Source organism: Vidua macroura, chromosome 12, assembly GCF_024509145.1.
Source record: "Vidua macroura isolate BioBank_ID:100142 chromosome 12, ASM2450914v1, whole genome shotgun sequence".
Classification (NCBI taxonomy): domain Eukaryota; kingdom Metazoa; phylum Chordata; class Aves; order Passeriformes; family Viduidae; genus Vidua; species Vidua macroura.
Window position 1 is genome coordinate 18,470,684 of NC_071582.1, and position 18,735 is coordinate 18,489,418.

The 18,735-nt window shown below is 42.0% G+C and overlaps 1 protein-coding gene across 1 annotated transcript in view; it reads right to left on the bottom strand.

Annotated features, from left to right (window-relative positions):
* Positions 1–10,675: 10,675 nt before the first annotated feature.
* LOC128813315 (protein FAM169B-like) overlaps positions 10,676–18,735 on the bottom strand; it is a 41,012-nt gene continuing 32,952 nt past the window's right edge. The window contains exons 8-9 of the mRNA XM_053988328.1: positions 16,791–16,861; positions 10,676–11,060 (exon numbers count right to left, since the gene is read on the bottom strand). Coding sequence (XP_053844303.1) covers positions 10,839–11,060; positions 16,791–16,861 — 293 coding nt within the window. The 3' untranslated portion in view covers positions 10,676–10,838. The remainder of the gene's footprint in view (positions 11,061–16,790; positions 16,862–18,735) is intronic.

Genomic DNA, 18,735 nt, shown 5'->3' on the forward strand with positions numbered 1-18,735 from the left:
TGATACTGTCACACAGCAGGGCTGATAGTGAGGCTGAAGAGCAGCAGGTGTAAGTCCTGGCCTAGCCTGATGTTACTGGAGTGCTCTGCTGCACAAGAGTGACTCCTCACTGCTTTGGAGACTTCAGTATCCAAACAGAATAGCTGAGACTTTTCCATCAGCAATGCCTTCTTACAGCAGCAGTACAGCAAGCCAGGCCCCAGGACTCACTTGGGGGAGCTGTCTGAGGCCACAGAAGGCATCCTGCTGCTCTCTTCCCTGTAGCCTTTTTGCCCTGCTTCTGTCACACTGACACTTTCTTGGCATATCTTCAAGGAAAATATATTTCTGACCCAAAGTTATGTGGACTTTCAATGTTTCTCCCACATCACAAAGAACCAAACTGCTGTAACCAAGGAGTTCCCACCAATAGCAAATAACCAGGACTGAAGTTAAGACCTCACAACAATCCTTTCTTACATTAAATGCCCTACAATAGCATCCAGTCTTGAAGTATCAGTCAGCAAAAGTCAATTGAGAGGCTGTTGACAAGTTCCTCCACAGTCCTGTTCTGTGTGCCAGCTTCTGTGCAACACTGGAAAGATTTCAGTTCCAATAAACTCTTTGTCAACTTGAGCAAAGTTTTTATTAGGCCAGTGAAGCATCAATTTTGTAATGTATGCAGGGTAGCACACTGTTATTAAAGGGCAAATGCAGATTAAGACAGAGGTGGAAATTAAGAGAGTGGGGAACACACAACCCACACTCACCTGATGGCCTTAGAGCCACTTGCTATTTCAAATGGGCACTGCTGAGCTTGGTAATTCAACCCTTTCCACTAAAACCTTTTCCTGCCTTCCTTCAATAAAGACATCAATTCCTGATGCTGGGCAGCTTCACCTCGGTGTTGTGCTTCACATCAAATACAGCTGGCTGAATTTAAGGGAGGGTGGCACAGAGCATTCCTGGTCCGTAAAGGTTTCTGAATCCTTCAGAATAGAACACACTACACATTTTAAACATAAACACACACACACTACACAAGTCAACTACTGACATTTTTCTCTAGTTTTCAATCTCTTGCAAGACACTGTAATTTTATGGAGAGCTGAAAAATACCCCTAAGTTGCAGACAAATAATAACACCCATTCAGCTCCACACTGGAAACCCTATGAAGATTTTCTCTTTCCAACAGACCCAGCAATATCCTGCAGGAGAGATGACCTGCTGCTATCATTTTAGAGGTGCAATCTCCTCCTTTTTCTTTTTTTTTTTTTTTCATCCTTCCTGCTGCAGAAAATTCTTCATCAGCTCCTGATAAACACTATTTCTGTTCTAGCCTGTTGTGCTGCATGGGGAAAAGCAGTGCTGGGTGCAGGAAGTTCCTGGTATCTATTTTACGCCTCCAGGAGTTTTCCAGCAGCCAGCAATAATATAAAAGATCACCATGGGCTGTGATATGACCAATTACAGCAGACAGCAGTTATTTATAGAAAAGTCAGCAGCACTGAGGCTTTAACACCAGCCAGCACACCCCTCTGCTTCTCATCACTCGGCGTAAGCACCAGCATCCTGCAACACCCTGCGTGGTGGGGAGTTGCAAGGCAGTTACCTTGGTACCTGCCAGGACCCTGGAGACACATGGCATATGTGTCCCACAGGACAGGGAAGGAGTAGCACTTTACACACACCATAGCTTGGAGCTGCCACAGCAAATTTCATTTTCATAAATCCCTGACCCCAGATTTCACCCGTGTTCTGAAATCCTTGTCCGCCTACTGAGCAGCACAGCACATTAGGGCACAGCACAGCCAGTGTGAGACCCTGTAACACACACCTTCCCCCATCCTGGCTCTTTGCTAAGTGGCTCTTCTCTTCCTCTCCAGGTCCTGCTACAAGGTCTGGCCAAATATAACAGCTGAAAGGAAAACAACCTGTGAGCTACAAACCTCTCTGATGACCTTCCCCAAATATGATATAAACTAAATGAGTTGATTCAGCTTTCACTCCCTTGATGCAAAGGTGAAAAATTCACTGAAAAGGTATGAAAGTCACCAAAAAGGAGGATGAATCATAAAAAAAAAAAAAAAAAAAAAAAAAAAAAAAAAAAAAGTTGAAAAATTACCAAAAACCTAGACAAATGACAGTAGTCAAGTGGGAGATGCTACTTCCAGGGGTCAGATACTGCCTCATTGAATCTCTGCCACAGGACAGACAATGCTGATGGTCCCTACCATGCAAATGCCCATTCTCAGAAGTGATAATCAGGATCAGGACTGGTTGGGTCCTGCAGTTCGTAGCTCAGGCACTTGACTCCAGTCACTAAAGAAATTTGGGCTCAAAATGGAATTTTGAATAATTTCCCCTCTGGAATACTTAATGCAGTCTGTAAGTGCAAACGTGCTCTTGGAAGCTGAGGGGAAAAGTTCATGGCCCCTTTCTGAGGTGAGCATTTCTCGCAGAGCAGCTGCAGAACGAAATGCAATATTGCCATCTACTGCCCTGCCATGCAGCCAGCCCCTCTCTGGCTGACACAGCCAGCTGGAGATGAGATCAATGTTTCAGGACAAGGAATCTTTTAATCATAATGAAAATGTGATCTTGACTGATCCGAGGTCACATTACATTAATACAGTCTTCAAAGCTTTTTTAATAATACAATTAATGATTTCTGCCATACCATTAAGAGAATTAAAGACCAAAAAGCTTAAGGGGTATTGACCTATTCAGTTTCAGTTTTTAAAATAACCTCAAAGCAAGACAGACTTTTTTCATTTTTTCACTCACTCCTTTTAACTCTCACATACATAATTCTTGGATGCATTTTTCTATTTGTGTTCATGGATATCACACTTTTAGTAAAGATCTGGATAAGCCAATAGAGGGGATCTCCATTCTGATGAGTTAACCCCCTTTATCTTGGAACCAACAGGTCAGCCTGGGACCACTTGCACTGCAGTAAGAAGAAAAACAACAACATTAATTAGGAGGGTCAAAAACTACAGTTTGATGCAGAAAGAGACTTACTTACACAAAGGCACTGTAATTCCTCACCCCCTTTCCTCCAAGCCAACATTCTCATTCTCCTCCTTAACCACCATCTCACTGAAGCTCTCACCCACGCCTCTGCAAATGACTTGGAAGCTTTAAAGGAATTTAATAAATACAATTAAAATACACCCTGGCTAATTTCCCCTCCCAATCAGTTCACTCCTCAGCACCAGAAGCCACAGATTCAACTGGTTTTTCTCAACAAGTGGTGCTATTAGACGGCCACTCACTGTAGCCTGAGCATCCCTGGGTTCAAACTGCTCCCTTGGCAGCAGTGCAGGGTGTGGGATGCTGGCTCTTAGGAATATCCACTGCCAGAACATGGTGAGGCTCAAACCACCTAGAGGCTGTGATCAAGCAGCCAGGACTGATGTGCCCTGGTCTGGCTGCTGAACAAGCAAGGTCAGCATCAGAAAGCAGCAACATTGTGACTTTCACCCTGGATGAGCTCCAGCATTCAGGAAAAGACTTTAGCCAAACTGGCACTATATTGTGTGCCACTGTACCAAATGGGTTCTCTTCTGTGCTTCCTTGTTTTCTTTCTTTTTTTCAGGCTTTATATATAAAAGCTGTCAGTCCATGCTTATGTTTTAGGACAAGTGAATCCCGGGTAAGTCATTTTGAATCGATTGCAGACACTGGCATGGTTCTGTGAGGCAGAGCAGCCTGCTCTAAGGATCTGTGTAACTCCTGAGCAGGATACAAGAGGGGAAAGCAGAATTGTGCCTGAGCAGCAAAAACTGCAGACAAAACCAGGGGGCTGTGAAAAATCTGTAACAACAGTGAAGAACACCGCTCAGCCCATGCCACCACCATATGAGCTCATTGTCCTGGGCAGGGGTTCAACCACGGGATTTGGCAAAGAGGATTCTTTCTGATCAGAGTTACACCAACCCACTGCCATAAATACAGGGAATAATCCAGTATCAAAGCTGCCAGGCTTGTGTTTCCCTGCATTTCCAGGTCCTGAGCAATAGGATTCTGTCTGCCTCCTAGATTTCTAATACCAATGACCTTTTCCCTTGACTAGGACAGGCAATACTAGTTGTCCTGACACTGCTATGTTGGGAGGTGATCCACATATGTGTTACCTCCCCTTCACATCCCATTGCTGGAATCATCTCTGCCGCTGTAATTACACTGCATCAAAGAGACTGAGTGGTCTGAGAGTAAGTCACTGCAAGGCTGCAACCAGGCAAAAATACAGAGGCAAAAATCAAGCACTTCTATTGCTGGGAACTGATGTCAGCTCTGTCTTTGGTAGAAGCCTGCCTTCCCCTTCCTCTGTTGGCCCACAGCACCACTCTGTGAGCTTAGGCCTGTAAGTCAAAAGCCAGGCAAGGGCAGAGCACAGCATGGAATATCCATCTGTGGAAGCAAAGGCTCTCTGAAGCTCTCAGTCTCAGTTACCTCAATGACTAGAAAGACATAAGGTCCCTCCCTCCCATGCCCAGCATGGCATAGCAACGTGCTTTGCAATCTATTTGACAACTCATGAGGATATTACCTATCGAAGTGCTCGTGTCTTTGATGCCTTAACTGTTCAGGCAGGACATGCTAAATATCATCTTGCAGAAACTTCTGATGTCTACAGGGAGCAAGACCCCTTCTTGACCTTTTCTCTTGCTATTTTGCTGGTTTTGTTCTGTGCTTCTCAGAGCTGCTCCTCCATCCCAGATGCACAAAAGGGGTCAAACTAGCAGAGGTGGCTTGTGCCAAAGGCTTTGGCTTCTACCAAGAGACACTTTAAAAGGAAGATATTTGTGCTTGTGACATAGAGCAAAGAGGGACAATGCGTCTTTCACTCCAATTGATTTACCCATCAACCTTCTACGCAAACAAGGATAAAAGCAGCATTTCAGTCTGTATTACAGCAGATGGGCTCTGCATGCAGCACAAGAGAAATAGCTTTAAAAAAGATTGAACCAGCCCCAAGATCTGGAGAGGGCGGGGGAATCAGAAGACTCTTTTATATTGTGAGGCTTGAAGACAGCATTTACCAAAAGGCATCTTGGTTAAGATACTTATCAAAGGCTTGGATGAGAGGGGACATGCCAAGCAAGGAGAAACTCAGAAAATTAGTCAGTTCAACTAATCCTTCTAGGAAGGGTTTCTGTGTTCTCCCTCCCCACTCCTTGCAGAAAGCTGGGACAGGATTACTGGTTCCAGGTAGGAGGATTGAAGGTATGCTGCACATCTGTATCTTTTAAAAGCAGCATGAAATTAAAGCCATTAAGCCAAGGCCACTGTGCTGACCAGAGGGCACACACAGCTCTGAAGTGTTTCTCCTCTCATGGTCACTGACCTTTAACATACCATAGTCCAGAGAGGCTGAGCTATTAATTTACAAATCCAGTGTTGGTGAATGAATGCCGACATCCCCAAATGCTCTCATCATGGTGAATGCAACCTCTGATCTCCTCCCTAAGAATGCAAAAAAAAAAAAAAAAAAAAAAAAAAAAAGGAAAAGTTCAACTTCATCTAAGTGTCAGGTGGCTGGGAGAAAAAAATTCTTCCAGATGGAGTTTATTGATCTTCCAAAAATGGAGCCTTCAGTTTAAATTAAAACCAAAAAGACTTCCTAAAAAAACACCACAAAAAAAAAAAAAAAAAAACCACCCAACCTTCAAAAGAGAAAAAGTCAATAATGTCTAGTGCAAATAGAGGAGATAAAACTGTGACTTCACCATCAAGCTGAACTGCAAGAGGAAATAAATAGCAAAGCAGGCTAATTACTAACTCCAAATTTGTTTTCCCATGTACTTTAATTTTATTGCATGCTCATCCGTAACAAGAAATGCATAAAGAAAGGCCTAAGACAGTAACAAACAATGAACTACAGAGGGATGCATTCTTTGTTTCTGCAGTTGAGCAACAAAGTTGACAAAGCAGAAATTCAGTTTGGACACATTACTTTCCCCTTTTTCTGCAACATCCTTAATATGCAAATAGTAAAAAGTATCCAGGTCGATGAAGTTTACACTGTTCCCTCCCTTCTTCATCCATAGGAAAGGACACTAAAATTTGAATCTGAACATCCATGATTCTTTTCTACTTTGGCACCTACTTGTTTGGCAGACTTTTGGATGACTCACTTCTCAGAATCAAGTCATACAAGTCAAAGCAGTTATTGAGTGTTAATTTCTATTCCCAAACATCTAAAAATTTTGCACAACAGAGCCAGAATCATCTGCTGGGAAACAATGAGATACAACATAGAAAGTCACACCCAGGGTTCCTGATGAGACAAGAGGGCAAAATCTGGGTGCAATTTGCATTTCGTGCTACTTTGACCTCACCTTGACTTCACAAATATTTGAAAAAAATCGTCCTGGAGCCCACTGGAGACAAACGAGCCTGAATAACAAGCACAAGACAAGCTTTACCACATCCCCATCCTCCTCTCCCAGGAAGCCAAGCCAACCTGGGAAGCGCTTAAACCCCGGGCAGGGTCTCCAGCCCCGAGAGATGACGACAAAGTTACGCTGTGTAATGGTGCCATCTCGTGGTTCTGAGACAGGGGACGCTGCAAAGGCTGCATTTCCAGAGCAGATATCACAAACCAGACATCAAAACAGACTGGTTAAGTTTCACCTTACCAAGGGCATGGTCAGCCAAAAGCACGAGGGAATTCCGTGATGATTTACAAGCATAGGTCACGGCAGCCCCGCATCGCTCAGCATGACCAGGACCAGAACGGGGGCTCTGATGATGTTTCTGCTTCTAAAAGGAATTTGAAAAATTGAAAATCTATCTGAAAGGACAAGAAGAATGCAGCAAGGTCAGGAAAAGCTGCCTCACAGAGGCGGATCCAAAAACCAGTGCTGTTCACTGATGTCATGACAGACCACAAGCTCTCCATCCGCACATTTGAAAGCATCTTAACAGTATCAGAGCCACAGCTCAGTGTTAAACAGAAAACCAAAATCCATCACAGGAGGCTGAAACAAAATTGATTCAGACTAAGGAAACTGGATGCACTTGTAAAGACAAAACTTTAGAACAACTTGCCAACAAACATCGGGCAGTGGGAAATCTGCCACATCTGAAAATCAAAACTGCCAAATCAAAACAATTCCTCTAAAAAATTGATTGTTTCAACCAAAACCAATGATTTTTTTGACACAGCAGCCATGCACAAAATTGTCTGGCTTACATTATGTGAAACATGACAGGTTAACCTAATGAAATTTCTAGCCTTAAAATCCATATGTTTGTCTTGAGAGTGAATGAAATCCTTTTTTCAGTTGGCACACACCCACCAGACGACTGCTAACATTAATTTTGATGTTTAACATCTTATTTGCAGGCCAAACTTCAGTGTCTCTGCTTGTAAGAACCACAGACACAAACTCCCTCTCAGCAGATCTGCCACCCCTCTCACACACACACTCACCTCCTTGTCTCCTGAGCAGAACCAGCACCATGTCTCATCATGACCAAAGTGTAGATTTAGAGAAAGATTAAATCTGAGCTTTTGAAAACTTCCTTCCAAAAACCAGAATGCTCTTTCAAGCCTTTGCCAACTTTTGCAGCACACTGAAACAATCCTATCCCTATGTAAATGCAGATTTGTTCAAAATAAAAGATCTTCCACTGAGAGAAAAAAAAGAGTTTGTGCTATTGGGTGTGTTTTTCCTACTCCATTCTATTAAGACAGTGAAAATATTGGATTTGTTTCTGCTTCAGACCCTCTTAAGATTCTTCTGATCTCATCAAGCAGTGTGCTTCAGACTGCTAAGAATGAGTTGAAGGTCCAAGCTTCTGCATGAATCAGATACCTTAAAGAACTAATGTAACAAAAACAAAACAAAACAAAAACAAAACAAAACAAAAAAATTTAAAAAAAAAGGGGAAACAAAATCAATATTCAGACTAATTGTTCTGTAAATCAGAACAGATTTACAGAAAATGCCCTCCTGGAACCTGTAGCCCTGGAGTTTAATACAGTTAAGTAGGACTGCAGAATTCCTGGTTCTAATTTTCACAAGTTTTGATGAGAAGGATGATCTCTTTGTTTGATTAGAGACAACCAAGCACCTGCCACCACAACCTCAGCAAATGCACCTTTACTTACTTCAGTTGTCATCATGAGAATTTTTGGTACCTAGAAAACAAAAGCCTAACCAAAATCAAGGAAGGAGGTTCGTTCACAGAGGAAAGAAGTAACTTTTCTGTGAGAACAGCCAGAAGTGTGTCCCAGATTGAAAAGCAAGGTGTATTCTATTTGCTATCTGTATGGCAGTTGTGTTTAGTGGGCAGTTGTTCCTTATCTCTCCCACAATCAATCCTCCCTCCGGGGAGACATCTGCTGATAATGGGCCACTGAGTGTCACCGCATGACTGATGAGAACTAGAACATCCCATTGTGAGATGCTGTGCCCAGAGGGAGGAGCCAAGCATTCCTACCTGCATATATAGTCTTGAGATTCCGGCCCACCAGCACAGCTTTTTTCCTGCGCTGGGTTTTCCCAGAACAGCTGCCTCTTCTGCTGCCTCTTCAGAGGAAGACTGCACCCTTTTCTACAGGGTCCCTGCTCCAACAGAACCACACCTGACACACCAGGAGGCCTGCAGCCACAATTCCAATTAAACTGCTACCAACACCCTGTCCAGCAGCGTGTCAGGTTGTATTCTGACTCTGTCAGTGTTGTTTTGGTTTACTGCATTGTTTATTTTATCTTTTTATTTTCTTCCCTACTAAAGAACTGTTATTCCTGCTCCCATATTTTTGCCTGAGAGCCCCCCTTAATTTCAAATTTATAACAATTCGGAGGGAAGGGATCTACATTTTTCCATTTCAGGGGAGGCTCCTGCCTTCCTTAGCAGACACCTGTCTTTCCAAACCTAGACAAAGTGGTTGCTAATGCTGCCGTGGATCACTGGCTAATAGGTGAAACAGAAATTAATTTGGGGGATTTTGGAAAATTGATGGTTTTACCCTCTAAGTAAAACTGTCTCCAGATATAGAATGGATTTAATCTAATTAGTCATCTGCTCATTTCAGACACTACCTTATTTTTCTCCTTTATCCTCATATAAATTCACTTAAGAGTTTCCTGGGGCCTTCTTAGATAAAATTTTATTGAAAGACTTAATTCAGATAACAATTCTTAATGTTCCTCACTTGCTGGAACAACCCCAGTTTTCTTTATTCTGCCATTATAATATAATGTGGAAACTGGGCATTGAGTTCACTTTGCCAGGCCACTGCAAGTCCAGATCAGCTTTCATGAGCAGAGATATAATAATTTTCTATCATATTTCAAAGCAACTGGTATTGCAACTCTTCACAATTTTTTTTTTTTAAGTATGAATTTAACCATACCTTTATTAAGAATATAGGCTGTTCCACAGGAGGACATGGAGTTTCTAGAAGTCTTCACAGCACACTCTTGGTGACTTTTTAACAACCTTAAGATCGACTGACTTGAAAGTTAGTCCTAAATGCACTTTCTTTGCAACAAGAGAACCATAGCAACGTGATTAAGGCTGGCACACGATCCAGTGTTTTAATTCTCTTGGCAAAAACTTCTAAGTTCCAATTATAGCATTTCTTTTTTTTTTTTTTTAAGAGATGCTCAGGAAGGTCTGATTTCACTGTGTCTCAGGCATATGGTTTACAGAGCAGCTCAACAGGGAAGGAGTTACTTGGATACATGAATAAATGCTACATTAAATCACAACCTTAAACAAAAACAGGGTGATGGGGCTATGTGCGAGCAATTGTGCTGTACAGGGAAAAAATATACATCTCTACAGTGTACCTACAATGCCTGCCCACAGATCTGTCTCCCTGGAAATGGTAGATTAGTTTCTGGAAAGAAACAACTACCTCTCCTTTTCCAAGGCAGCCACTTAAGAATTACAGGTTGCTGGATCTGTTCAGGATAATCAGGACCCTCCTGCTGTTCACCTCTTTGCAAAGCCTTCTCTGCCACTGGACTAAAGATCTGATCTTTACGAGTTTTGCCTGAAATTCATTAACACAACATTCAGGCTTTTGAAATTCTTCACTAAAAAAAAAAAAAAAAAAACTAAAATATTCTAACACAGAACCAGCCTGTGGTAAAAGAGCAAAATTTCTTTACCAAGCCACAGCATGGTAATCTAGTGAAGTATGTTATATTTCCAAGTTAATTGAATGCAAAACATAAGGAAAGAGCCTATAGGAAATAAAACATGCAATATGGAATCTACATGAAGTTCTACACCCTGAGCTTGCACACAGAATTATCACAGTGCCTGAACTGAAAGGCAGTTTAATGCCTGTAGCTTGTTCACTCTTCTTCTCCGCACCAAACTTTTTCTGCATGAATGGCCTTTGTGTGCCATCCTGTCCACCACAGGGTTCAAGGCAGATTTTTCTGCTAGAAAAACTCAAATGAAAGCAATTCAAGATCAATTGTTTGCTCTGAAAGGAAGGTTACAACTGTCATTCTGACACCAACGTGTGTTGTGGTATCTCTCTTCCATAATGCAGGATGTGGTTTCCATAGAAATATCTTACATCAGTACCTACAAGCCCTCCAATTATTCCCCTTTGGACACCTCATGCAATCCAATAAAATCTTTTCAGAGCAGGGAAATAACTAAGCTCAGCTACTACTTAATTACTTGGTGAGAAGAAAAAGAAAAGCACACTTATTAAACAAAAGCTTTATTTAAAACAAAACATAAAATGAAGAATGCATACTGCAAAAAAAATTTCATCATACCTGGGGAAATTTCTCCACTGTTACAAATTAAGAACAGTCAATTACAATTTTAAGATCATACTGAATTTTGCTGATTTCTGAAATAGCAATTATGGTGTAGTTTTAAATTGTTTGGTGACCTTGTCTCCAAATAAGTCCCCAGAACCTTCTCTTTTCCTGAGTCCTTTATGTTGCTGAGCATTGCCTGCACTTTGTTCCAAGTCCTCCTCTTCAGGACCTTGTGAGTTTAGAGTCCCTGCTGCTGTTGTGTCATCTTTTTTCTCCATGGCATCTCCTGCCACTTGCCCAACTCCAGGAAAGCAGTCAACACCCTGAAATTAGAGACAAGACAGAAGGAACAGCAAATTATACACAAACAAAATAAACAGTGACTTGATCCTAGTATCAAACACTTCTGTTGGCCACAGCTGCCATAAACGTGCAAGGCAAGAAACTCAGCTGCATTTTTTGTATAGAACATCTTCATTCCTGCTGCTCTGCCTGTCTTCCCAAAGTATAAGGAAAACTGGGAGCACAGGGAGCCTTGATCTGGCTGGGTGGGCTCTGAAGCTGTGGCCACAGCACACAACAAGAGCGTGCACCACAGGGGCTGGAGCCATCACAGCTCCCCTGGGACACTCAGGGCTGAAGGAAACAAACTGATTTAATTGTGTGGCAAGCAAAATGTGCTGGGGAAACAACCCCTGCAGCTCTGTTTTGCTTCCACTCGTCTCGCCTTTTTCGTTATTACTTGAAAAAGCTTAATTCCTGCGATTTGTTTTCTCAGATACATGGCTTAGGCTTCATTTAAACCTCACAGCCTGTTTTAGGCCTTGGTGCAACTAAAAGCTAAACATGGCCAGATCTGCAGCTCAGCGGTAAGATAAAATAATTAGGACAATAAAGAGTTAGGCTTATTCATTCTGAAGTCACACTCAAGCTCCTGCACAGAAAAGATCACGAGTTCAGAAAGTTATTCCATATGCAAACACAGAATTCACAAACTGACTAGGTTGGAAGAGACCTTCAAGATCATCAAGTCCAACCCATGCCCCAACACCTCAAGTAAACCGTGGCACTGAGTGCCACATCCAGTCTTTTTTTCAAATACATCCAGGGATGGTGATTCCACCACCTCACTGGGCAGGCCATTCCAGAACTTTATCACTCTTTCTGTGAAAAACTTTTTCCTAACATCCAACCCATATTTCCCTTGACGCAGCTTGAGACTGTGTCCTCTGGTTCTGTCAGCTGATGCTTGGAGAAAAACCCCACTCAACTACAACCACCTTTCAGGGAGTTGTAGAGAGTAATAAGGTCACCCCTGAGTCTCCTTTTCTCCAGGCTGAACACCCCCAGCTCCCTCAGTCGTTCCTCACTGGGGTTGTGTTCCCAGCCCCTCACCAGCTTCGTTGCCTCCTCTGGATGTGCTCAAGCGTCTCAACATCCTTCCCAACACAGCACTCAAGGTGTGCCCTCACCAGTGCTGAGTACAGGGGAAGGATGTCCCCCCTGCTCCTGCTGGCCACACCATTCCTGATCCAGGCCAGGAGCCATTGGCCTTCTTGGCCACCAGGGCACACTGCTGGCTCATGTTCAGCTGGCTGTCACCAGTACCCCCAGGTCTCTTTCTGCTTGGGCACTGTCCAGCCACACTGTCCCCAACCTATAATGCTGCAGGGAGTTATTGTGGCCAAAATGCAGAACTCAAGCACCAGCACAGCTTGGCCGCTGCAGCTCTGTTCTTTTTTTTTTTTTTTTTCTTTTTTTTTTCCACTAAAACTCTCCAAATACATTTATTTATCACCAATGAAAATACTGTACAATGGCCCAGGAAAGGGGTGGGAAAAGGCAAGGTATTAAGTCTGGCTTTTATCGATGTCCTTGTCAGGATCCATGGCTGCAGCTTCACTCTCCTGCTGCTGCTTCTTCCAGAGCTTTGCCATAGCCAGGAGTTTGAGGCTCGGCTGGTTGGTAGTGTCTTCTGGGAAAATATAATCATACTACTCCTCCCATCCAGCATCAGACCCATCTTTGGCCTGCAGCTTTCTCCTCTATTTTCTCAGGCATCAGTTTATCTATCCTCTCCTTAGTGGCATCGGTGCCAAGCTCCTCCTCCAAGCTCCTCCAGGACTCGAGCAGCATGACTCTCTCCTCTTTCTCATGGCCTCACTGGCCTCCTCATAGATCTGCTGGCAGCGCGGCAGCTGCTCCTCCTGCCCCGCCGACAGCTCAAACTGCGCCAGGCTGATCCACACCTTGACGTGCTGCGTGCGCTGCAGCAACCACCAGTGAAGGCTCCTGCTTTTTTCATACTCCTCTTGCTCAGCCTCAAAGTCAGCATCTCCTCCATGTATGTGTACTTGCACCAGCACTGGTTCACCCGGGCAAGATGGTGATGGCCCGGTCCCAGATGTTCCTGGTGTGATTCACCTGGCAGTTCTTCATCTCCATCTCGGCATACTTCAGCCAGAGGGTGACATTCCTGTAGTCCACATCCAGGGCACGCTCGTAAATGGAACGGGCTCTCTGGATTTCCTTCAGGCTTTCCTCCCATTGTGCGTACTTTATCCAGTTACTGATAACAGTGCTGTTCTTCCTTATGTTATCTTCAAAACTCTTCCTCTTCCAGAATTTATAGTCATTTAGCTCTTTAACATCTGTGATCTTCTGCTGCAGAGGTGGTGGGAGAAGCTCGAGCTCCCTCTCCTTTGCCTCTCTCAGAAGCTGCTCTGCTGTGATCTGAACTTGCGGGCGCCTTGTTTTTCACCTTTGCCACTTCGGGGATGTGCTGCTTCCCAGCGGCTGTAGATGCTATCTTGCTGCTGCTATGCATGTGGGCCCTGCCCCTGGCTCTCCTCTTCTCCCAAGATTATTTGCAGCAATTAATTTTAAGTTCTTAACTAAGTCCTATAACCTTGAATTTTTCCTGCAGCAGTTCTTTAAAGTTTAGAAATAATTAGCTCACGAAAAAAGATTTTATTGCTCAAGCAGGCAAAGTCAGAATACAACCTGACACCCTGCTCAGGGTGCTGGTAGCAGTCGAAATAAATGATGGCTGCAGTCCTCCTGGTGTGGTTCTGTTGTAGCAGTGATCCTGTAGAAGAGTGGAGTTTCCCTCTGAAGGTCCAATGGTGGTGTAGAAGTGTCCAGTCTTCCTCTGGGAATCCAGTGGAAAAAGGCTGCTGTGGTGTTCCACAGCTCAGATTATATCCAGGTGGGAATGCTTGGCTCTTCCCCCTGGGCAGAGCTTCTCACAATGGGATGATGTAATTTTCTCAGTCATGCAGGAAGGCTAAATGGCCCATTAACAGAAGATATCTCCTGGAGGGAGGATGGGTCATGGAAGAGATAAAGAACACTGCCCCACCTGGTTTTAACAGATGTTGACAGAATACACCTGGTTCCATCTTGCATTGCAGTCTAAGACAATTAAATAAATATTACTTTTCTAAGTTGTAAGATATATAGTTGTTTTCTTTTAAGAGATAAAACAACTCTGACTAAAACAGCTGTGATGAAACAATGACAAACACCTGTTTGTGGATAAAGAAGATACAGTGTGTTCACCCTTGATTTTGTCAAAGATTGTATTGCTTGTTACATTCTCTGCTGTTTTATCTTCCATAGATAACACAGAAGAGTCAGTGATGATTCTACATTATTGCTGTTATTGATTGTAAGGTCTTTTCCTTTGTTTCATTTTACTGTCATAGGTACATGACTGTTTAGAAAGGTGTTATCTCAACTTCCTAAGACTGTTACCACTGATATATCAATTACATGACATGAATTTACTGATTTTATAATAGGCATTATTCATAAGATGTCATTACTGTATTTATAGCTGGCTTCTTGTATACTTTAACATCTCTTTGTGTAATTATCTAAAAGACACATGTCATTTCAGGATCCTTCTTTTTTGTTCTCTAGCTGCTTATGCATCTCTCAGACCAGGTTAGCTCTCTGGCTAGTCCCTGCACTGGCTCTATGGTTTGACCCAATGCTGTATATAATTTTAAGTATTTTTCAGAGTTCCAAGAAAAGACATCTGAGCTTTGTTGAAAGCCTCCTCCAAAACGCTAGTCCAGTGGTTTTTCCCAGTTATTATTACAGAAGCACTCCAGCAGTTTGCTGTGTTTGAAGCATCTCTATCCTGAAAGAAGCTTTGGAGGGATCCAGCTACTAGATGGTTTGATTAGTCTTTAACCCCAAGGCCTTTACTCATAACTGCTATTCTTAAGAGCCTTGTTTTTAAATGTACTTAGGGAATTCCCTCCCAGCTGGAGCTTGAGTAGTGGCCAGGCCTTGGCTCTACCTGGATGGAGAATTTCCCAATAAACCCAGATGTTTTCTGCATCAAAACTAGATTCAAGTCACTTTGATTTGGCAATTTGACCCTTTTTATATGACAGCTGAATCTATTTTTAGAGTGAGCTTGGGAATTATTATCTGGAAATAATTATCCAAGCCCTCGCTAAATTGAGGTTTGTCAGCTGTTCGCAGACTCTGGGAGGATGGTACAGAATTTTAGAGATTCTTAATTACCTAATTTCACATGTATTATTAATTATGCATATTATCTGAAATATTCTTAGTTGTTGTAGCTGATTTAATCCTGATTGCTGTCAGTTTCTTGTTCACTACATGTACTGTTTTGCCTTGATGTTTCTTCATGCTCATAACCAAAGACATGCATCCCATTTTTAAAAAACTAAAAGAAGGGGAATTTAGTCCAAATTAATGCAATATGTACATTAGAAATTTAGACAACAAAAAATTTTAATAATGCAATATTTACATTAGAAATTTGGAAAAAAGATCATCAAATCTAGATCCCAAATGAGTGTGCCACAGCAAAGCCTAATTGATTCACTGACTTGAAGAGAGGGCATGCTTGTGTTTTATCATCAGCAGGATCGAAGCGATCACCTGTTCATTCAATCGGACACCGATGGCCTCTGAGAAAATGAGGGTCAGTGGAAAGAGAAATAACCTAACCACCACTTTGTGGCTAGAACAGGAACAGAAGTAGGACTGCCAAGACACAGCTGTGTCTGCAAACTACAGAGGCAATTTGCCAACAAAAGCTGATCTCATCATCATGGTATAGTGTTCCTACTAACCTTCTTCAGTCATTCCCTGTTCCAGAATCCAGGAGGACATTCAGTGATGTCAAACATCAACACTTCCACCTAATGAACTTTCTCCTGAGTCTCAACTATTTGGACTTCAAAATAAATGGTCATTTATTTCCATTTCCCTAAGAGCATTGGACGTTATTCTTTTGTTTTCTCATGCTGTGAAAACCCTGTGTCAATGACATGATAGAATTTGATATGTTTTGTTGATTGTAATCAGTCTTTTATGTATCTTATCCCATATCTAACAGATAGCCAGTGATAAGCTTAATGAGATAATAGCCTCATAAGAGCGAGTTGTTTTAGCATCAGAACATATAAGCCTTTTTAAAATTAATAAAAAAGGGTAAGATGTCCTAGACAGGCAGAAGAATTATACAAGAAAGGCCTCATGAAATCAGGCCTCACTCTGCTAAAACTGCCAAAGCTGACCTGTCATTTCTTCTAAGTGCAGCTAACAAGCAATTTGTAAGTTCTCATGTGAAGCTATGGTGAAAATGGGAAGTTCATTAAACACAACAACCTATTCTGAGGGTGAAAAACAAATGCACCTGTGTAAACAATAAGATTTGTCCCATGAGAACCCACAAAGGAAAAATGTAAATATATCTAGAGGGAGAAAATTTGATAGATATATACAATAGCCATTGCTGTCCAATGAACTGAGTTTCACTGTATTGCTGATAGTTAGGTTTAACACAGTGCCTTCTCATATTTCCTATAAATATGAGCTTTGTGAATAAAGAATTGGCTTTCTGCATGAAGTCTCGGCTGATTTATTCCAACAACTACCTACATAGATATATGAGTCAGGAGCACAACACACCTGTGGAAATCTCTCATATTGAAACCTCTCCACTGAAAAGGGAAAAGGCCACCAATGGAAAACAAGGTCATAAGATGGCATATTAGTTACTGTACCTTATTCATCTGGTCCGATTGCCTGGGTTTGGTAGTTGGAGTCTTCTCCATACAAGAGCCCACTTTAGCCTCTGGAGAAATTGGGGGAATATTTTGCCCCAGAAAGAGATTTAAAAGGAAAAAACATTGTCATACTTCCATGGCTATTTCCATTAAAAAAAAAAAAAAAACAGGAAAAGCCACCTGACTCTTACTTACAATCCCTCTTGCCTTGTTTTTGTTAATTAACCAAACCAGAGTGCCCCATGACACTACCACAAAAACTTAAGGTGAATAACTATACTAGAAACAAAATGTCCGTGGATCTTGAAAGTGCTGCTAAATAGATAATCTGTTCATCTCTTACACCTGGAAAACCCATGTCCCTTTCTCCTTTTCAGAAAATAGAGGTACTCTGACCAATTCTGATAAAGAATTATATGCAATCACTTGAAATTTATTTTAATTCTTCTCAGCCTCCTTGGTTTTGCATTTGCTTCACATTTACATGCTTTATGTATATTACTAAACTACTTCAAAACAGCTCTGTTCACTGCCTGGTAGATTTAGCAACCACGACCAAACCATGTGAAATGATTTCTGTTCCTCCAATCAGTCCCAGAAGAGAAATGTCACCATGTTCCTGTTGCTGAGACTATTTGATGAAACTAAATCTCCTACATTTTTCAAACAATAAGAATTAATTCAGAATGAGTGACTGCAGCTATGTGTGACAACATGCTAAAAAGCTTGATTTTTATAGATTTATGTGCATGTGCAGACAGAAATATGTGTGTGTGTGTACATGCCTATGTATCTGTGCACATCCAAACTGAAGTATCAGCTGCAGCAAACAGAGGGCTGCAGTTTATATGAACTGCCACTAGATGCAGCCACACCACCTTACAAAATTGAATATTCTGACCTCAGGATTACAGAAATCTGTTTTGAAATATGTATGACTGTAGAATTCCTACAAGAACATTAATGGTATTCAATCCTGAGTACTGGTGTGGGAAAAAAAAAAAAACATAATATGAGCAAAATATTCAATTTTTCTTCTCAGTAATTTTGTTCCAAAACACAGCATTGCACAGCATTGCAAATGTCAACAGGAATCTAAGAAATCAGAGCAGAATAAGACTTGTCTATTTTCACAGTTGTTGCCATAGATCCTGATTGGAGCTGACAATATTGAATTACATTGTGTTTTGCTTTCTGCATAACAGAGAAAGTAGGAATGAAGACCTTGTTCCCAAGAGACACCCCTAAAGATAGAATCGTGGAATCATAGAATAGTTTGGACTGGAAGAGACTTTTAAAGGTCATCTAATCCAATCCCCAGTAGGGAGCAGGGACATCTACAAGACCATGTTGCTCTGAGCCCATGCAACCTGACCTTGTACACTTCAGAGATGGGGCTGCCCCAGCTTCTCTGGGCAGCCTGTACCAGGGCCTCAACACCCTCATAGTAAAAATTTATTTCCTTATATCTAGCCTAAATCTATCCTCTTTTTGTTTAAAATCATTATCTCTTGTCCTGTGGCAACAAGTCCAGCTAAAATCTTTATCCCCATCTTTCTTAATGTCCCCCTTTAGGTAGTGGACAGCTGCAGTCAAGGCAGTTCCCCAGCCTCATGTGTATTTTTTACTGACAGTAATTCTGGTGGAATGATATTTCCCCATTCTTTGGGTCATTCATCTATTTGTTATTCTAGAAGATGGCAAAAAGAAGAAAGAAAAAAGAAAGCATCCTCTCCCCCAGGATCTGCTGAGTTTTGATCTGATCATAGTTCTGTTCAGTTGCCATTAATAAACTTCACTTAGCAAGATTAAAGGTTTTGCTGGTTTAAAGCAAGAGGAACACAGATATAATGGCTTCAGAGGAACCCAGCCTAGGGCTAAAGTCTGACTTAACTCTCCTGTGGGTGCTGCAGACAAGATGAAACGTGGTGTCTCAACAGAA